The 18,388-nt window shown below is 42.8% G+C and overlaps 3 protein-coding genes across 4 annotated transcripts; all 3 read left to right on the plus strand.

Moving 5' to 3' along the window:
* Positions 1 to 136: 136 nt before the first annotated feature.
* On the plus strand, positions 137 to 6,855 carry eif2a (eukaryotic translation initiation factor 2A). 2 transcript variants are annotated; one of them, XM_036536926.1, is made up of 14 exons: positions 137 to 176; positions 462 to 531; positions 720 to 791; positions 1,041 to 1,159; positions 2,079 to 2,178; positions 2,685 to 2,767; positions 2,947 to 3,020; positions 3,155 to 3,299; positions 3,897 to 4,013; positions 4,323 to 4,897; positions 5,279 to 5,392; positions 5,504 to 5,629; positions 6,042 to 6,107; positions 6,483 to 6,855. In XM_036536926.1, the coding sequence occupies exons 1-14, from the start codon at positions 149 to 151 to the stop codon at positions 6,546 to 6,548; spliced, it is 1,755 nt and encodes a 584-aa protein (XP_036392819.1). In that variant the 5' UTR covers positions 137 to 148; the 3' UTR covers positions 6,549 to 6,855. The 2 variants fall into 2 exon arrangements, with proteins under 2 accessions (XP_036392819.1, XP_036392820.1); XM_036536927.1 differs by having other exon boundaries at positions 148 to 176; positions 440 to 531.
* Positions 6,856 to 7,217: 362 nt separating this feature from the next.
* LOC118783047 (thioredoxin reductase-like selenoprotein T1a) lies at positions 7,218 to 15,096 on the plus strand. The gene is made up of 6 exons (XM_036536715.1): positions 7,218 to 7,415; positions 9,684 to 9,794; positions 10,290 to 10,416; positions 12,071 to 12,158; positions 12,865 to 13,022; positions 13,406 to 15,096. Exons 1-5 carry the CDS (start codon positions 7,279 to 7,281, stop codon positions 12,987 to 12,989), a joined length of 588 nt encoding a protein of 195 aa, XP_036392608.1. The 5' UTR covers positions 7,218 to 7,278; the 3' UTR covers positions 12,990 to 13,022; positions 13,406 to 15,096.
* A 373-nt stretch (positions 15,097 to 15,469) lies between these two features.
* Positions 15,470 to 18,279, plus strand: tsen34 (TSEN34 tRNA splicing endonuclease subunit). The gene is made up of 4 exons (XM_036537403.1): positions 15,470 to 16,270; positions 16,814 to 16,949; positions 17,436 to 17,717; positions 17,892 to 18,279. Exons 1-4 carry the CDS (start codon positions 15,917 to 15,919, stop codon positions 18,095 to 18,097), a joined length of 978 nt encoding a protein of 325 aa, XP_036393296.1. The 5' UTR covers positions 15,470 to 15,916; the 3' UTR covers positions 18,098 to 18,279.
* Positions 18,280 to 18,388: the final 109 nt, after the last annotated feature.

An 18,388-nucleotide genomic window follows, 5' to 3' on the forward strand; every position in this document is an offset into this window, starting at 1 on the left:
CGAAATGATTAAAGTGGGTGGTTGCGCTCGAGTTTGGGGAATTCTTTTGGGCTGCTGATTGGAGTTCAGCAGCGTGGTCCCTCTTCCACTTGTAGTCCAACGTGTAGTCTTTCGTACTTCCCTTCCGCCACATCTTTTCCGGTCCAAGATGGCGCCCCCCACACCGAATCTAGCAGGTGGGTTACTCCATTGTAAATTGAACTGTTTTATTCAACGTTTAATGATATCAGTCTATTATATGGCGCTATGTTTAGAAAAACTAAACTTTTGAGACAGTCACATATCATGTTTAACTTGCTAGCTAGCTCAGTAACGTTAACTGACAGCCAACTCATCACATCCTGAGCTGTGTGTGCCGTTAGATAGCTCGCTAGCTAGCCATTAACAAGCTGATTTTCAGACATTAATTAAGGCAGCATTTTTATGCAAATTCATGTAGACTCTGTTGATTGAACCCTTAGTCCGAGGATCGCAGGGGACATCGGTGCTCCTGGGACCTCCGAACTGTGAGGAAAATGCAGCTTTCCAGAGGTGAGTCACGTGTCAATGAAAGAGCAAGTCGCAAGATTGCTACACTGGTTGTGGGACATGGTCCAGTAGTTACAATCATAATACCAGTTGACAGCACTATACTGTGTAATCACTACCATAATTTTTTTATTTAACCTTGAAAGAGGTGTTAGTAAATTTTAGTTTGAAATGTTTTGTTTTTCTTTCAGGGACAACCGCAAAAGCAAATTCATGGTTTTCAGCAAAGATGGTTCTTTGTTTGGCTGGTGCAATGGAGACAAGTAAGAAATGATTTTAGCTAATTTTGAAGAGCAAGTTAGCAATCACTATAAAATAATAAACTGCTGTTCACATATTGCTTATTTTAAAACATCTTATACCTGATTCATGTATGTGGTGGCAATACAGGAACATTTGCCTCTTATGTGATAAGCCATTGTGCTTTAAATAAGTATACATATCAGTACTGTAAAGAAACTCAAGGTACTGCTGTCTGAACTGTGTTTGATGACTGCCTTCCTTTCTGGCAGGGTCACTGTTATGAAGGTTGTGGATGGCACAATTGTTCAGTCCCTGGATCTCCCAAAGACAGCCATGTTGGAATTCTCACCTCTGGGCACTGTGTTGGCTACGTGGCAGCCCTACAGCAGTATGTATTCCAGACAACACCATCAGACCAGAAAAACAACATGTATTTTGTGCTTTTACATACTGACAACGAAATTTAATGTGAATACTTGATGAGTGCTACACAAAAATAGCCAAATGGATTTTTGTTTCATGTGTTGTAACAAGGCGTGTAAATTAGTGAGGCACTCCGATTCTGAGTCACTACTGAGTGACACCAATGAGACATGAAGTGCTATGGTAGTGCCATCTGAGCTAAAACCAGGCCAAAGGCAGTGTTGTAATAGGGTCATGAGAATATGTTCCTCTCTGTATTACAGATTACATCATCACAACAATGTTGGTGTCACAGTGAAATGACAGCATTACACTTGTCAATTGAATCAGCCCATTGGCTCTACACGGGGGCTTAATGCTGTCCCTCTTTGATTTCCACTCTACCAGGGTAGGAATCTGTAGCTTTTCCAAAGTATGACCTGCCCACACATTGTGTGTGCTGAGACAGTTGTGACTGATTCACATTAATTGTCACAAATGAACTTGGTTTGGGATAGGTCCTTACAGTATGACTCCACAGAAGCCAACAACAGAGCAGCATGGTTCTTGGTTTTACTTCCTGCTTTCCACCAGCAGCAACCCTCTCTGCTCTGTGTAGGCAGTGCTTCACATTTTTGTATTCCAACAAACCCATGTTTCTTCCACTACTGATGGATACTGCCTCAAACACCGTTCAAATTACACTTAATGTAATAAATCAGCAGTGGACAGCTTTTCCAAAGAGCCCCTTAACACTACCCTCTCTGTGTTTGCTGTTGTGTAAACTAGTGGAAATACGACCACTCTAAAAACCTGGGCTGAACCTTGTGTAGCACCGGCCCAGTAACATAATAGAAAATGGGTATAGGAGACCTGACAGAACAGGAGCCCCTCCTCTCTTTCAGAAACACAGGACAATCCCCAGGGGGAAACCAACCTGCATCTGTGGGACCTGCAAACTGGGACCTGCCTTAAGTCTTTCTACCAGAAGAAGGTGCAGGGCTGGTGAGTGAGGGGTATGTTGGTTGGGGGAAGGGGTTCCCTGAGTATAGGGTCAGTTTAGGCGAGGACGTGTAGTGTGTGTGGGTTGGGGGTGTGGGGGTGTGGAGTGAAAACATAAAATTAAGTTGGGTAGAAGGCAAGTGGAGGAGGGGCGGGCATTTGGGGTTTGTGGAAGGGAACAAAATTCATGTTGGGTGTTACAGAGGTCGTTCTCTTGTCAAGTCTCTGTAACCTGCCTTGCTACCTAGTTTAAGCAGGTTAGAGGTGATCGGCTAACCTTACGAAGCCTTACAGGTTAGAAGCGTTTAATTTTATCTGAAAGTAAAAGTGTTTAAATGGGAGAACAACATGTTGGTATAGTCAGTTCTGCAGTAGGAATTTTTTTTTTACTATCCAGCACCTGTGGAAATATATGCATATGTGTATCTTTTATAGATGGTGGGCTGACTAGGTCTGAACATATGTACAAATTTGTTTTGGTAAATTATGTTCCCATCCTGTGTTTACAGGTGTCCCAGCTGGGCAGATGACGAGAGTATTTCAGTTAGAAATGTTAACAATGAACTTCATTTCTTTGAGAACAACAACTTCAGTAAGTGTCTGTCAGATATTTGCTGCTTTTTCAAAAACTTGTCCCTCGGGTCTGACTACTTCCACATGCAGAGCATCATTTGTGAATCATGCCAGATTATGGCAAATATAACTCTTGTCTTTTAAATGTTTCCTGAGTGGCAGAAGCAGTTCTGAGGAAGGCTTGATTTTGTTTTACAGACACTATTGCCAACAAGCTTCACCTACAGAAGGTGTCAGAGTTTGTTTTGTCTCCAGGACCTCAGCCCAGCAAGGTATGAGTGCCTGCCCACATCATGCTCTCTATGTACATGTGTGCTTGTGTGTGTAATTGGTCTAAAAAGTCCTGTATTGATCACTGGTGAATGTACAGGACTGACTAACACAAGCCACTGTATTACTACTCAAGGTTGCTGTCTATGTCCCAGGAAGCAAGGGTGCCCCATCCTTTGTTCGACTTTACCAGTACCCCAATTTTGGGGGCCCGACCTGCGCCCTGGCCAACAAAAGCTTCTTTAAGTCAGACAGAGTGACAATGCTGTGGAACAATAAAGGTAAACTGACTTTACACTGATTTAACCACTTCCAGTCTTGGATGACACTGGCATAATATTATGAGTTCATTAAGTGTAATTTGAAAACAGGCACATAAGTTTTCGCTAAAAATACAGTGATGTCAAAAGAGGAGAGGTGAGTGATGCTTTTTGCAGTATGCTTACATTCACCAGGATATCTGAAAAAATACAAAACTCTGCTGTAGTTTTTCTTTTATTCTTACTACTCATGTGGGAGATAAATTGCTGTGTAGATTTGTCTTTTCACATTCTACTGCAAGGTCGTACTATAGAGTAAGAAATAAATCTGACAGCCATGAAAATTCGGCTTTTGTTCATGGTCATCCTCCACTGAGCATTGTATTTTCAGGTGATAGTCAGGTTAACCTAAAATACTCCCCCAAGCAGAATAAGAAACAAAAAATATGTAAATGCACTACAAATATGACATGCAAAACAGGTCGTATTTTCATTTAGTTCACTTGGTTAGTATGGGTATGTTTTGTGCAAGGGGGCATGACTCTGCATGTTTTGACATGTGTTTGCACGGCACAACTGTGTCGCTGTGTTGTGACTGGAAGTCTGCTGTTTCCTCAGCCACAGCAGTACTGGTTACAGCCAGCACAGAGGTGGACAAAACAGGCGCCTCCTACTATGGGGAGCAGACACTGCATTACCTGGCCATCAACGGGGAGAGTGCAGTGGTTCAGCTACGTGAGTCCCAGCTCTGTCTCCTGCCTTTTTTCGTATCTCTTTATCTGTCACTTTCACTTGTCTTTCTGGCTTGCTTTCTCTCTCCTTCTTTCTGTCTTTCTTGTTCTCTTTTTGGATGATGGTTTGTAAGGTTGATTCTGTAGGTGATCCACTGCCATATTTGTGTTACCTGATGGAGAAAAGTTGTGTTTCTTTACTGAGGAAAACTTCACAACTTTACGTGTTTTGAAAAGTGGGTTGCAGAAAGGAAATTGTAAGAATAATTTCAGTGTAGTCTGATGTGATTAAATGGGTCTCTGTTCTGAACAGCAAAGAATGGGCCAATCTATGATGTGGTATGGAGCCCCAGCTCCTCAGAGTTCTGCGTGGTGTATGGCTTCATGCCGGCCAAGGCCACTGTCTTCAACCTCAAGTGTGATCCTGTCTTCGACTTTGGCACGGGCCCTCGGAACGCTGCCTTCTACAGCCCGCAGGGCCACATCCTGGTCCTGGCTGGGTTTGGGAACCTGCGGGGCCAGATGGAGGTTTGGGATATGAAGAAGTACAAGCAGGTGTCCAAGCCCCAAGCACCTGATGCCACCTACTTCTCTTGGTGCCCAGACGGTGAGCACATTGTCACGGCAACCTGTTCCCCACGACTTCGTGTTAGCAACGGGTACAAGATCTGGCACTACACGGGCACAGTGCTGTACAAGGAGGACTCGCCCGAGGGCACAGAGCTGTGGGAGGTTCTGTGGCAGCCTTTCCCTGAAGGAACCTTCCCTGAGAGGCCCATCAAGTACCAGGCAGCGGTGAGTGAGCTCGGGACTACTGAGGCCAAGCCAGCTCAAGCTTATCGCCCACCTGCACTCCGGAATAAACCTGCCACAGCCAGCTCCAAACTGGTGAGTAAAGCCCTGCGTCAGTCCAGTCTGTGACCAGGGTAGATGTCTTGGCAAACCCTTGCCCCAGAATAGTACTGAACAGGCAGTTGAGGAGGAGAGTGAGTGCACGGTTATAATCTGTAGTCTGAGAGCCCATCCCCTCACAAGGAGTGAAGATGAGTCCATCTGTGTAGTAGAGTACAGGAGGGTCTCCAGTCTGAGACAGGTACAGAGGTGGAGGTGTGTGTCTGCATAGGTGAAACACAGTAGAATTTAGCCTGGGTTTTAAATGATAGATGATTTGTTTTACAATGAATTCTAGTTCATTGTATTACAAGGAATCTTTTCTGAAGGAAAGTTTCTCCATGTGACTGACTGTAATTCTATCTGTCTGTATGTCAGCATGAAGAAGAGCCGCCACAAAACCTCAAACCCAGTTCAGCGGGAGACAAGCCACTGTCCAAGACAGCCCTGAAGAACCAGAAAAAGCGGGAGGCCAAGAAAGCTGCTAAACAGGTAGAGTGCAGTATGTGGTGGCCTTATTCTAGGATGGGCATTCACACTGAGTTGCTGTTGTGCATTGGTGGCAGTGATGCCAGTCTTTTCAGCACTGTACTGTATCTTCAGGAAGCAAAAACAGATGAACCTCAGCTGCCATCTGACCCTGCCCCCACATGCCCTGCTCCTGCTGCTGGCCCCACCCCTACCTGTGGGGACCCTGAGACTGACAAGAAGATCAAGAACCTCAAGAAGGTGAAGATCCCACAGCACCCACCTTTACAGCTTACACACAAATGACACCCAAACGAGCTTGGCACTTTGACATCAACCTGAACCTCTTCACTCTGAGCCTTGTGTTTGATACCATCCTTTTCTGCAGTGATTGTACATGTTTAATAACACTTAGTAAGGAAATATGCTGTGGAATAAAGGATATAAAGGCATTCACGCCAAGTATACTTTGAGAATCCTTGATGTCCAGCAGGTCAAAGCAGTAGATGTCAACCCACCCAATTGTGCCTATTCCAAGCAGTGGGACACTTATCAACGAGCAGTAATTGGATTGTTGACAGGATATTACTATTGCTATTGGTTGTGAGGTGCATCTGGGTTAATGGGGATCTGATGGAAGTTTAATGGAGATGAACATCCATTCCTTCCACAGAAACTGAAGGCCATTGAACAGCTGAAAGAACAGCAGGCAGCTGGGAAAACTCTGGAGAAAAACCAGGTGAAATGTCTCTGTTTGTAGCCATGCATTGTAACAGTAGAGCAGTAAATGTTCAAGAATACTCACTACAAGCAAGACTTCATTCAGAGTCTGACTAAAATGTAAATATATGCTCATCTCACAAATATTTGCTGCGAGAGTGCCATTAATTCAGCATCTTATTGGAATCTTAGACAAAAGCGAAGTGTTTTTTTTTTGAAGACCAATCTTAGCCCTGATGGCTTCTGCATGTGCTAATAATTATTTGAGAGTATGATGAGTATTAGGAAATTTTATGTGAATGGTGAAGTACAGTAACATGGAAACATTTCCTTGTTTATTATATATTGATGATGACTCTTATTTTTATTTTATTTATTTTTTGTTCTTCCTCAGATTGAGAAGATGCAGAAGGAGGCCCAGTTGTTACAGGAGCTGGAAGATCTAGAGTTGGGAGTTTAAAATTGAAATACTTGTGTCTTCATCAGCCAAGCCCAAACACTGATAAATGCCACTATCACGCTGGACCCATTTGTATAAAGTTAGGGAAATTATACTCCAGACACATTTCAGTTAAAGACTTGTTTTGCCATTAATCTGAATGTTCGAGCCATGAGAAAGTATCAAACTGAAGCACACAAGGCCATGCTGCTATGCAATATGGTAAAGTGGACAGCAATGCCACTTACACTGGTTGACTGTACATAATGAAAGCTTTATGTTGTATAACAGCCTTGAGGTTTAATAAAGCAATACAGTGATCAAGGTTTTAGCCCATGCTGTTTCACAGTGGTTGTTTCACATGTGTAATTCCTCTCATGTTTGCTGAATTTATAAATGAAATGTAATCCTTTGTTTCTGTTAGTTTTTATTATTTTTTGCAAACAGACATTTGCGCAAATTTGTGGGAGAACTTTTTGGCGTCGCGTCCAAAAACATCAGCGGAAGGCTTCTATAAATTTAACTGTAGGAACTATTAAGGTCAACTAGCTATCTAGTGTACCTACCTTGCTCTTTGCTTTTTGAAGATTGAAAATGACAATGCCTACAATTCCCAGGGACTTAGACTAGCTACGTATGTACGTTTGATGGGCCTACGCAAGATTTTTTTTCCATGGTCAGCCTGTCGCTGGTCGTTGCAACAGGCGTTTTGATAAACCTCGCTGACGGGAAGTGAACGGAAACTAGCAGAATGGAGAGACGGTGGCTGCCCCTCTCACTCCTGTTCCTTTGGGTTTTCTGTCTGTACCACGGCTCTGCCGATAACGGAGGCGTGAAGAAATTGAAGATGCAGTTTGCATCGGGACCTCTTCTCAAATTTCAGATCTGGTAAATGGAACGGACGGAAAAGACGACCGGAAAGTGTTGATGAGTTTGTGCTTCTTAGCTAACTCGTCTGTATGGCTAGGCCGATGTCTGTAGCTATCGTTAGCTGTTAAGGCATGCTGCGGTGAGACACTGAGTTACCTACATTACATAGCTGAGAATGTGTAGATCAGAATTAACTGGTTGCTTAATGTTAGCTAGTTTTAAAATTAAATACTGTGGTGGTTCGACGTGTATTTTGCCAACGAGTCTGGCCGGGTGGCTAACTTGCTCAAATGAAGGTACTGGTTCCATTTATCCAGCTTGCTAGCAAACATTAGCTAGCTATCTTTGCCCTGCTTCTGTGAGCATAGCTAACCTTAACTATGTTAAAATGGCTAGCTAACTAGTATAAGCATGTATTGAATTTCCTTGCCGAGCAACAGAACGCTATAGTTAACTAACTTAACGAGCTCGGTAAAATTAACCTTGTGTGTTGCGTTAGATAACCTGGGAAGTGATTTGACTAACTCGCTAGCTTTCAGTCCACATACGCATCTCTGAATCACTTTAATGCTGACTACCAGACTAAAGTATGCAATCTTTGTAAGCTTGCTTGCCACTTTCTTTGCTTAATTTAACGTTAGTTAAATAATGTGCAAGCTAGCTAATATTAATTATGTAGAAATGTGATTTAGAATGAACGGTATGACGGTATTCCCGTAGATTATAAGAGGTCTAACGTTAGTGCTGACATTTTTTTCCTGTTTGTATGTAGCTAACCTTAAATTCCCATTTGTTGGCGAAGCTAGGCTAAAGCAAGTGCGTAGTCACGGGACATCATCTTATGATCTCAGACATTGTTAGAGTGGGATAACTATTTACTAGAAACTGCCAGCCGCTTTAAACGGGGCCTTTAACTGCTTATGTCCTAAAGGCTAAGCACTTAACCATGGCCATTGCGATCGGAAGGCATGTTCGTGGAATGAGGGAGGGAAAGAGAGAGTTCAGCTCTTCCACCTCAGGGCATTGACTTTTAGTCAGTGGCAGGTAGCAAGCTCACTTTCTTTTGACTGATTGCGAGTTCTTGGAAATACCTTACTAGCGAGCGTTCTGCGCAGTTGGACTTTATGTTAGAAATATTGGTTTAGTGGAATCTGTCACTTGTGGTTCACTACGTGGATGTTTAAGGAAAAATTCCAATTGCACACCTTATGCATCGCCCAGTATGCTGTGATCCTGTGTTTGTCGTTTACCTTTGCACACACATTCAATTACTTATCACCTGTGTAACGGGTCTTGGTCTCTCCGTTCCATCTGATAGAAATTGCAGTGAAGATGGTGTTTCTATTTGTCTCCACGCTTCCTTTCACTACGAGACAGAGAGTACAGATTTGGTAAAAATGTGTGGTTCTTGAGTGTTTAGTTGGGGAATGTGTCTGTAAAGGATTGAATAGTCATTTGTAGTGCAGGGAATGTAATGCACCCGAATAAGCCGAGATTTAATCAAGACGCTCCTGCTCATTTTTGATGGTTTAATTGAATTCTGCAGGGTAACAGACAAATCGTCATTCCGATATGTCCAGATAACGGTGGTGTTTTTGCCGTGTCAATATTGCCAGTACAGCGCTGCACATTTCCCGTAAGGAAGTCAGGTTGCAAAGTAACATGAAAAATACTAAATAGAGTAGAACTAAATGACACCAAACCATTAGTTGGCACCCACATATAGCAAGTGAGGAGGAATGAGAAGGGTTGAGAATATGTATACATGCAAAAGCATACACTGTTATATGTTCATTCCATAGGTATTCACACTAATCAAATGAAAGATGGCATTGGTTAGTGTACATGCAGCTGTATTGACATGTATTCAAGAGTTATATTTTATCTTTTATTCTGTAGTTTTCCACATATTGTGATACTTTTTCACATGTGTTTGGTAACAGTTTCATTTGGTAGAAATTACTCACTCATGAACTGGGCCCAGGGCAGCATCTTCTGGGTTAGGGGACTGACTTTATTTTTAGGCAAAGTTCAGGTTCAAATTTAGGTGAGGCCCAGCTGTTGTGCCCTTCAGCAGGGAATGTTTCCTTCATTGCCTTCACCCTTGCCGTGAAAATGAGCCAAATACTTTGTGCAGGGGGAAGTGTGTGTTTATGGTTTGTGTCAGCGGTAGAAATGAGCACAGAACAACTGAATTGTCCTCAGTATGCCTTGGAGGTGGTTTGACTGTTTCAAAGTCAGTGTGCCCTGCACCTTATGCCCATCTCGTGTCCTCTTGCCTGCCAGCATTTCCTGAGGGTACAGGCGGGTGTTTGAGGAGTACACGCGGGTTCTGAACCAGCGGTACCCAGACATCCGCATCGAGGGGGAGAACTACCTGCCCCAGCCAGTTTATCGGTGAGTGACAGCTCTGCTGCTGTAGCAACGCACATTTTGAAGAAAATCACATTAAGCAAAGACTTCAGGTTCAAAAGGAACAGCAGTCTAACGAGAGAGAAGGGGTGACGTCAGGACAAGGACTGGCTGAGGATGTGCCAGTGGAAAGACACATGTTGAGATTCACAAGGAAAAGGTGCTTTAACAAGCTCCCCTGGAGTGCTACATAACTGGTTGCTGCATGTCATTTTTCTTATTTGATCGCACATGAACACGCACCGTCTTGTAGTTCCCTAGTTTAGCACAGTTCCAAAGATAGTGTTCCAAAGGTAGATAACCTTAAGTTGCCAATTTTTGTGATAAACTAGTACAATAAAAGTAAGCTCACTTGTTAGATATGCAATTTAAATCATGTTGTAGTGTTTTGAGGTATGTGTTGGTATGTGATTGGCCAAGTGTCGGACACCAGTCACATTGTCTTGTATCGCTGACTTTGTTTCCTGTTTCTCCTCTCAGACACATCGCTTCCTTCCTGTCCATGTTCAAGCTTGCTGTGATTGGGCTGATCATTTTGGGAAAGGACCCGTTTGCCTTCTTTGGTATGCAAGCTCCCGGCCTGTGGGTCTGGGGGCAGGAGAATAAGGTGAGGGGGGGTTGTGGTAAGTGGCAGTGGAGGGATGCAGGGCTGAGAGATGGGCTTAGGGCTCAAAGATGCTGCTTTTTGGTACAAATTATTTCAGAGGAAGTGCTGCACAGGTCCATTAATATTTATATGGATGCATTAGTCTAATCTTTGGTGTGTGCTGTCAGTCCATCCAAATGAGTGAATCTTGACAGTGCCTTTGAAGTAAAGAGATTTTCATACCCCCAAGAAAACAAAAACATCTTGTACACGGGTTAGAGCTTTGTGCCCTTAAGTAAGTTATGTGATAAAACCTGATATTCAACCTGGGGGCCTCTACACATCTACACCTGTGTCTCTTCACTAATTATGCTCTCAGGAGGACAGCAAGATGGTTTCTGTTGCTTGCATCAGCCTCAGTACACTTTGGGCTCCTGCTTGTGGTCAGCATTGACGGGTAGCAAGGACCTTTCTTTGTGCTCAGAAAAGTATTGTAATTGGAAATCGTTGCATTTAGGTAAGGTATATTGCCATCAGGCACAGATTTCAGTTACTTAAAATAGGAAATAAATCTCGCAAAAAAAAATTTAATATGTCACTATATATCTTTTTTACCTATCAGGTCTGAGTATATTGATGTGATAGTTCCAAATCACCCCTGTCCTCAGATAGAAGTTTGGAAAGCAGTGTTGATCTCTACAAAAAACACTTTTTAGTTTTAGTGATAAGGACTTTGTAGAGAAATTAAGCTACACATACATTGCAAAAATAAGTCTGCTTTTCAAATAATTATATGAGAATTAAGACAGGTTACACTGCACAATTTGGGTGACATGACCTCCCACAAACTGCACAAGCACTATACAAAAGCAAACCCACCCGGTGTTTCCTAGATTCTTTCATGTGATTTGGCCCTGTGTGTTCGCGTTACACAATAGGTTGTAAACAATAGCCCATCCTCCTCCTTAAACACAAGTTCTATAACTCAAACGATTTCATAGGCCTGAACCAGGATTTCCTAGCAGTTACAATGAGCAGGATGTCTATTTTGCTGTTTTTGTGGTCACATTGGTGAAGAAATATGAATTCCCATTATCTCTCACTGACAGACTCACTTGCCAACAGCTCTTAGATACAATGAACAAATGTGCCACCTGGTTAAGTATGGGGAGAGGCCAATAGTGAGAACCGTTAATGGTGCCCTGGAGCATTGTCAATGATGTAGTGCAGTAAGGAGAATCAGATGGATAAGAATAAGAACCAGAAGAAGATAAGAAAGTGAGAAAAGCCCAAGTTTGGACATTTAGAGTGAAGCTGCATTGATTGTTTTTGAATTCTGTTATGACACATGTTTTAATATCAGCAATGAGTCAGGCCTCAGGATTGTTGTGCTTATTGCTGTAGGAAACCCCAAAAAGGGACCAAGTCTCAATGCTGTAAAGGTATGGGGTATGCATTGCCAGCCTGCAACTTGGCAGGTGGCGTACCTGTCTTTTCAACAGAGAAGGGGGAGCTCTGGTTCATCTCAGTGGTATTTACTCTATGGTGATCTGGTGGAAACTGTGTGATATGAGGATGATGGTGAGGTGCTGTTTGGTTAACACAGTATAACCCAGTAATCAACAGGCCTGGTGGGAGTTCTAAGAGCTAATATTTTGATAACTTCTCCTTATAGATCTATGCCTGCATGATGGTGTTTTTCCTCAGCAATATGATTGAGAACCAGTGTATGTCTACGGGTGCCTTTGAAATCACATTAAATGGTAAGTCCTCCAGTAGGGTTTTCTTATTATGTGGATGTTGTTGACAGCGGAGATTACAATTTGGGAAAAAGAGCAACTTTAAATTACGTTGCTGATGGCTTGCTTATTGGGTTGCACCAGTATAGTGAAACAAATGTAACAATACGGTTGCACCAGTCAGAACTGTTTGATTGACACTGGAATATTAGTACAAATATATATGTTACTTAGCTGGCTCAAGGATCCTTCACACACTACCATCTCCTTTTAATCTTTGTGGCTAGCAGGATTATGGATGTGAGAACATAAGGTGAAAGAGCGTTTACAGGTTTACACTGTATGTGCTAGCTACCTTTTAATCAGTTTTAATTAAAAATACAATTATGTGAATGTGTATATGGTTTCTTTGAAGACGACACATAATCTGTACAAACGCATTACACCATCTGTTTAGAAATGTATTCAGTCCATCAGTAATGGCAAAATCTTCCAGAGAGAAGGCAGATGAGGAAATCAATAGATACAATAATGAGGACTCCCTACTGCTGAACAGGGACAGTTCAGAGTAGTGGAAGACCTATGAAGCCATGCTTCCCATGCTGTCAAATGTCACTAAACTACTGTACCTGCCACCAGTGCCCAGTCCAGCTTTTACCACCGCAAACTTGCTCTGACTTGACACTCTCCGTGTACAGACATGCTCTAACCTCTCCCTGCTCCTTTGTAGATGTGCCAGTGTGGTCCAAGCTGGAGTCAGGTCACCTGCCCTCCATGCAGCAACTAGTCCAGATCCTGGAGAATGAGATGAAGCTGAATGCTCACATGGATTCTCTCCCACACCAACGATCCTAACCAAGTCTGCGGCAGACCGACACCCTCACCCTAGTACGGCCCTCCCGCTTTAAGCAGTTGACTGGCCTAATGTGCGTTCTCTCTGAACCTGTTCATCACAGCCATGTTTGCTCTGACTGCAGCACGAGTTTACTGCACATTGCTGTCTTTATAATAAAAAATTCTTTTGGCTTCTTTCACCGCAGTATATATACAGATTTTACTTCTCTGTGCTTGCCTATGTACTCTCTATGTCTTTACTTAATGTCTGTGATCTAATTAAAGGATGCATCAGTTGTTTCTGAGCAAACTAATGTAGGTTTAACTTGCAGAATAGTTACCTGTTTCAAGCACCGATGTGCAACATAAAATATTTTCCCATTGCTTTTGCCTGCTCATCTCTAATAGCTGTTTTTCTCTCTTGCTTGGTGTGGTAGGTTTGAGATGGGCGTGTTCAAGGGCCGTGAGGCGATTCCTATGAAAGTCTGCACTAAAGGCAGGTTCACTGCAGGTGCAGGCCGGAAGTCCTGATCGCTTGTCACTGTGCCTTGGGAAACGCCCTCCCGCCACGGAGTGGGGGTCCGCGGGTCCGCGATGGCCATCCGTACAGCAGCCCCTTTGTTTCTGTGCAATACCCGTGTACAGTTTCAAATTTCTATTCAATAATTTGAGCCCATGTGTAGGCTGATGTCAGTGGCAGTTGTATTTTGTATATATGCCGATTCAAGAGGTAAAAACATTATGCAGATCAAGTCAGATCATGAACATTTAATATAGGTTAATGTCTTATTTGAATCTTTTGGAGCTGTTGTATGTTTTAACATTTCTTTTTGTAGCGTAAAGTATAACTAAAATGATTATAAAGTGGATTGAGTCTGATAGAAAAGTAATGTCTAATTTTGCTCAACTCCAGACACAAAGTTTTAAATAAGTCTTTATGTATTTATTCAAAAGAGAAAATTCATTATGCAAATAAGGTCTCCTGTGATGCAAAGTGTTTGTGCTCTGAGTTAAAGAAACATAACAGTTTGAGAGCTTGGACACACTGTATAAGGAAGTGTAATTGGATAAGGTGTTTTCTGTGAATGTTTGTATGGTGACCTTATAAATATTTTGTGAGACTCAGCAAAACCGTACAGCTGCTCAGAGTTTGCAAGACGAAAGCGAAAACATCCAGCATCCTGGTTGGATGGCAGTGGTCATACTTGCAACATTCCCTCCTTAGACTGTAAGAAGTTGTTGATTGCATTTTATTTTCTCCAGTCCATGGTTGAATTCTGATACTGCTTTCCTATGAGATGTTCTCCAGTATCTTAAGTCATTGTGATGATTTTAGTGATGACAAAACAAGACAAGCATTTCTAACCCAAGCTGTAAGATTCAATGGCAAAACAAATTGGATATGTGCCTATTGGTGAGTGTACCAACACTTTGTAATGGTTTGATTTACTGCACATTCTTTGGATGGTGAGGATGGTGAAGTTAGCAAGGCAAATTAACTTTTAAACGTTTACTTCCCACAAATATATTAAAGACTGGTTATTAAAAATGTTTAGGCCTAAGAAGTATCTTTTTACAGCTGTATTTTCCAGTGGAAATGATATTCTTGTGATTGGTGCAGGTTAATGTTGAGTCAATAATGTTTTGAACACATCGCTTTTCCAGGAAAAAAAAAATTAAATGAATTATTTGATCTGTGTGCTCTTAGCAGTGACCCTTAGAATGGACTGGCTAACATTTCATATTTAAACACTTCTGTACCATATTTACAAACACTGCTGTAGTTAAGGCAAATGTAACATGTAAGAGCAACAACTGTCCCTCTCAGGGTAAGGCATGCCAGTTCAACATCCCAGGCCTCTTAAAGTGAAGACAACTTAAATTCAGATTTTTTGCTATCGGAGGTCTTTAAAAAGCCATGTCATTTTTACTGGCCTCTCTTTGGGATTCGGTTTAAGAGCGTATCAAATGTGTTCGAGGTCTTATTTACCTTGGTTATTTGTTCAATGATTTACGTATGTAAAGTATTACAAAATGTGCGCTTTGTGTTGCTGTCCTCCTCCATAACGCGTATATGCCTGTGATGAGCCCTTGCCTGAGGCACATGCGCGTTGTACGTGCAGATAAACAAGTCATGCTTTCTCCAGTGGTCAAATGAAACTCTGCGATATACATTAATGCATAAAGAATTTATCTCACATGTGTCAATGCCATGCCCTTTTTGCATGAACAAAAAAATAATTCAAAATATAATTATAATGCGATATTCGAACCCTGCAAACATTTTTGAGTTAGGCTACTGTATTTTCCTCTTCACTTTAATGGATTAATATTACGGTATATGTCTGCGAATGGAAATTTTGTCAATAAAGTTGTTACACTGTACTCTATCACTGTTACTTGTTGGTTGGTATATTACCTCGTCAATCACAGTACGGCGTTTTCATTGGACTACGTCAGACACCTTTACGCCCACATGACGTCTAACTAGGAAGGATTTGCTGTGGTACTCAAGCTAAAAGAGTAAGCGGTGAATTTGAATACCCTTCATTATCAGAGCATTCTTTACATGTAAGCCGATGTTAAATTTACACCTTTGTTGCGTTCATGAAGGTAGGAGTTAATTTAAAAAGTGCTTTCGTTTTTGATTATTCGGCACAATGGTATTGCTGCGAGTGTTCTGGTTACATACAGTGGACTTCATTGGCAGGAAGGATACTCACGTGGCCTTAAAAACGTGGGTACGCCACGCTATTCGAATGTGTAAATGTAGATAATATTAACTAGTGGTTTGGTACTTTCTTGTCAATTGTATGCAGATTCACTGTAAATTTAACTATGTTTAGTTCGGAACATGAAAAATGTCAACATCCCTTTTAGCTACACGTAGATGTAGCTATAGTAAATGCATACAGGTCAGGATCTGTGAGTAAATCGAGTCAAAGGCGATGGAAGGACAAGAAGTGACTGGATCAGAAGGCATGATGAAGATAGGAAAAAACCTTGCACAAGCAGAAACCGGAGTCAACGAAGATAACAGGGAAGAGGGAGCTGTTAGTGGGTCAGCTCAGAGATGTCGAAAAATTCAGGTCCGTTTCTGCGGGTCCACTCCTCTGCTATGGCGGACGGCTGAAGTCAGAGCAGCGCGAGAGAGTGGCGTGGTTGGGACCCTGGTGGGATCGTTGCCTCGACAGCCCCGGCAGAACAACCGACTGGGCAGGCCCCTGGAACTTCTTCAAGAGGAAGCGCGACTGCTGACAGAGACAGGCCAAGCTGTGCTTTGCCCTGCCGTGGACCCGGAGGTTATCTTTTTATCCACACCTCTTTGTTTCTTACATTAATTTTAGTTTCATTTGAAGGTGTATGTTTGAATGCAGATACCATTCATATCTGTAGATTCTTTTTTGTAAGTAGCCTACTGCGTCATAATAACACATAACGCAGTGCAATATTTGGTTATAACTAATAGTTTTAGATCCACAGCCTGCACTCATGTGCACTTTAAATCGTCATTGATCAGTAGCTGTTCACATGTCCCTCATTCATTCCTTACTTATTTCATGTATGTGCCTTGCACTATTATTTGTTGTATCACCGTTGTTTGGTATTTGTTGTCACTTTGACGTTGTATGAAAGAATTATGAGAGACACTGGAACCGGAGTCAAATTTCTTGAATGTGTAAAAGCATGCTTGGCCAATAAACTCTGATTCTGATAATTAATCCATTGTGGAGCACTTTGAAGGAAATGACGATGAGACTCTTACACTTCCCTCCCCTTCCTGTTGAATTTTTTTATCAGAACAGTATGACATAATAAAGTTTCTTCGGCAATAATTCTTACAGAGCGCCGAAGCAACAAGCTCACATAAGGTGGAGCGACATCTGGAGATGCTGGAGCGGAGCTATGAGGAGCAAAAGGCTCTGGCGCTGCAGGACCGGAAGTCTGTGTTGATGAGAGTGTTGACACAGAAACAAGAGGGTAAGAATGGCTGGATGCTCTAAAGTACACACATACACCTGGATGATGTCACTTTCACTGGCGCCTCTGTACCCGCTATGAATATGGTTCTCTTCCACCGGTGGGTTGCACCTTCAGTGGATGGTGGATTTCAGCTGAGAAACGTTCAACACTTTGACAAAAGAATGTGATGGTGAAGGGTGTTGTGCTCAGATGTGACTTTCAGGTGTGCTGTGACTGGGTATTTTTTTGCACAGTGTAACACAAACGTTGAAAGCACAATAAATCATTGTTTTTTCACCATTTCATCATCTACAACAGTCAGAATTTTCAAATTGAATGCATCTGCTTCTCTTATTCTCCCGAATGGATGTTCAAACCAATGTGGGGTAAGTAGGGGATGTTGGAAGGTGCAGACAGATGATGTAAAATAAATCATTGTAATTAATTAATGAGCCTTATTTTCAGAAGTGTTTTTCAGTATATTAATACAGATTTATCCTGCAGATGCAGACAGCGGGGAGTGCTCAGAGCAGGCCGTGCGAGACCGGCTGGAGGCCCTTGAGAAGGGTTTCTCTCTCCCGCGTTCGGCCATGGCGGTCCAGCTGCACACGGCCAGGGCAGGGCTGGGTCACGACCCTGAGGAGCGCCACTTCCTGATGGCTGAATGGCTGCAGCCTCGCGATGAGAGGTCAGAGATCAGGTTCCGTGTCTTCCGGGATCTCAGGCGACAAGGCTACTACCTCACTTCTGCTGGCAAGTTTGGTGGAGACTACCTGGTGTACCCAGGTGAGTACCTGCCCTTTGGGTCGGTTCTGTATGCCGGTGAGTCTTCACCACAGTGTCATGGCCAACTGGATGCATGTGCACAGTGTTCGATGATGAAAATGACATGGCAAGCACTGGTCCCCTGTCCATTACTGACCCTAAGGGACCCTTCTCCCCTCTATTTGACCACTCTAGGAGACCCCCTCCGTTTCCATGCCCACTTCATCGCTCTGTGTGTTTCCATGGAAACAATGACACCCCTATGTGACCTGCTGGCCCTCTCACGGCTGGGAGCTAATGTGAAGAAAACTATATTGCTTTGCTCCCCCAGCGATGGCGACGGGGGTGAAGAGGAAGACGAGGTGGTATACACATCACTGCAGTGGAGCGGAATGGTGTAGCTTCCTCAGGACTTAGAAAATTTGGCTTCACAGTTTCCAGTCTCAGATGGGACTCTGAAATAAAGGCCCTCACCTGGATTGCTCTTGGATATGCTATGCTGTGTACACAGGCTCCAGTCAAACTGAACGCATAGGCCAACAGGAAAGCCAAGCGAAAAACTTGAAATCATGAGCTGGAAGATCTAGCTAACTGGCTTGCTAGCTGCTGTTCAAAGTGAATAATTGTGCTACAGACAAAGCTAGTGTTAGCTTGCAGTTAGCTGGTGACCCAGGCACTGTGACGTGCTCTCA

Source organism: Megalops cyprinoides, chromosome 9, assembly GCF_013368585.1.
Source record: "Megalops cyprinoides isolate fMegCyp1 chromosome 9, fMegCyp1.pri, whole genome shotgun sequence".
NCBI classification, from domain to species: Eukaryota; Metazoa; Chordata; class Actinopteri; order Elopiformes; family Megalopidae; genus Megalops; species Megalops cyprinoides.

Excerpts from the sequence above, each read along its gene's own strand:
- eif2a (XM_036536926.1), top strand. The coding sequence starts at position 149 with ATGGCGCCCCCCACACCGAATCTAGCAG. Across the intron at positions 3,300-3,896 it reads AATGCTGTGGAACAATAAAG|CCACAGCAGTACTGGTTACA; the intron begins GTAAACTGACTT and ends CTGTTTCCTCAG. Across the intron at positions 5,393-5,503 it reads CCAAGAAAGCTGCTAAACAG|GAAGCAAAAACAGATGAACC; the intron begins GTAGAGTGCAGT and ends CTGTATCTTCAG.
- tsen34 (XM_036537403.1), top strand. The coding sequence starts at position 15,917 with ATGGAAGGACAAGAAGTGACTGGATCAGAAGGCATGATGAAGATAGGA. Across the intron at positions 16,950-17,435 it reads GTTGACACAGAAACAAGAGG|ATGCAGACAGCGGGGAGTGC; the intron begins GTAAGAATGGCT and ends TTTATCCTGCAG. Across the intron at positions 17,718-17,891 it reads AGACTACCTGGTGTACCCAG|GAGACCCCCTCCGTTTCCAT; the intron begins GTGAGTACCTGC and ends TGACCACTCTAG.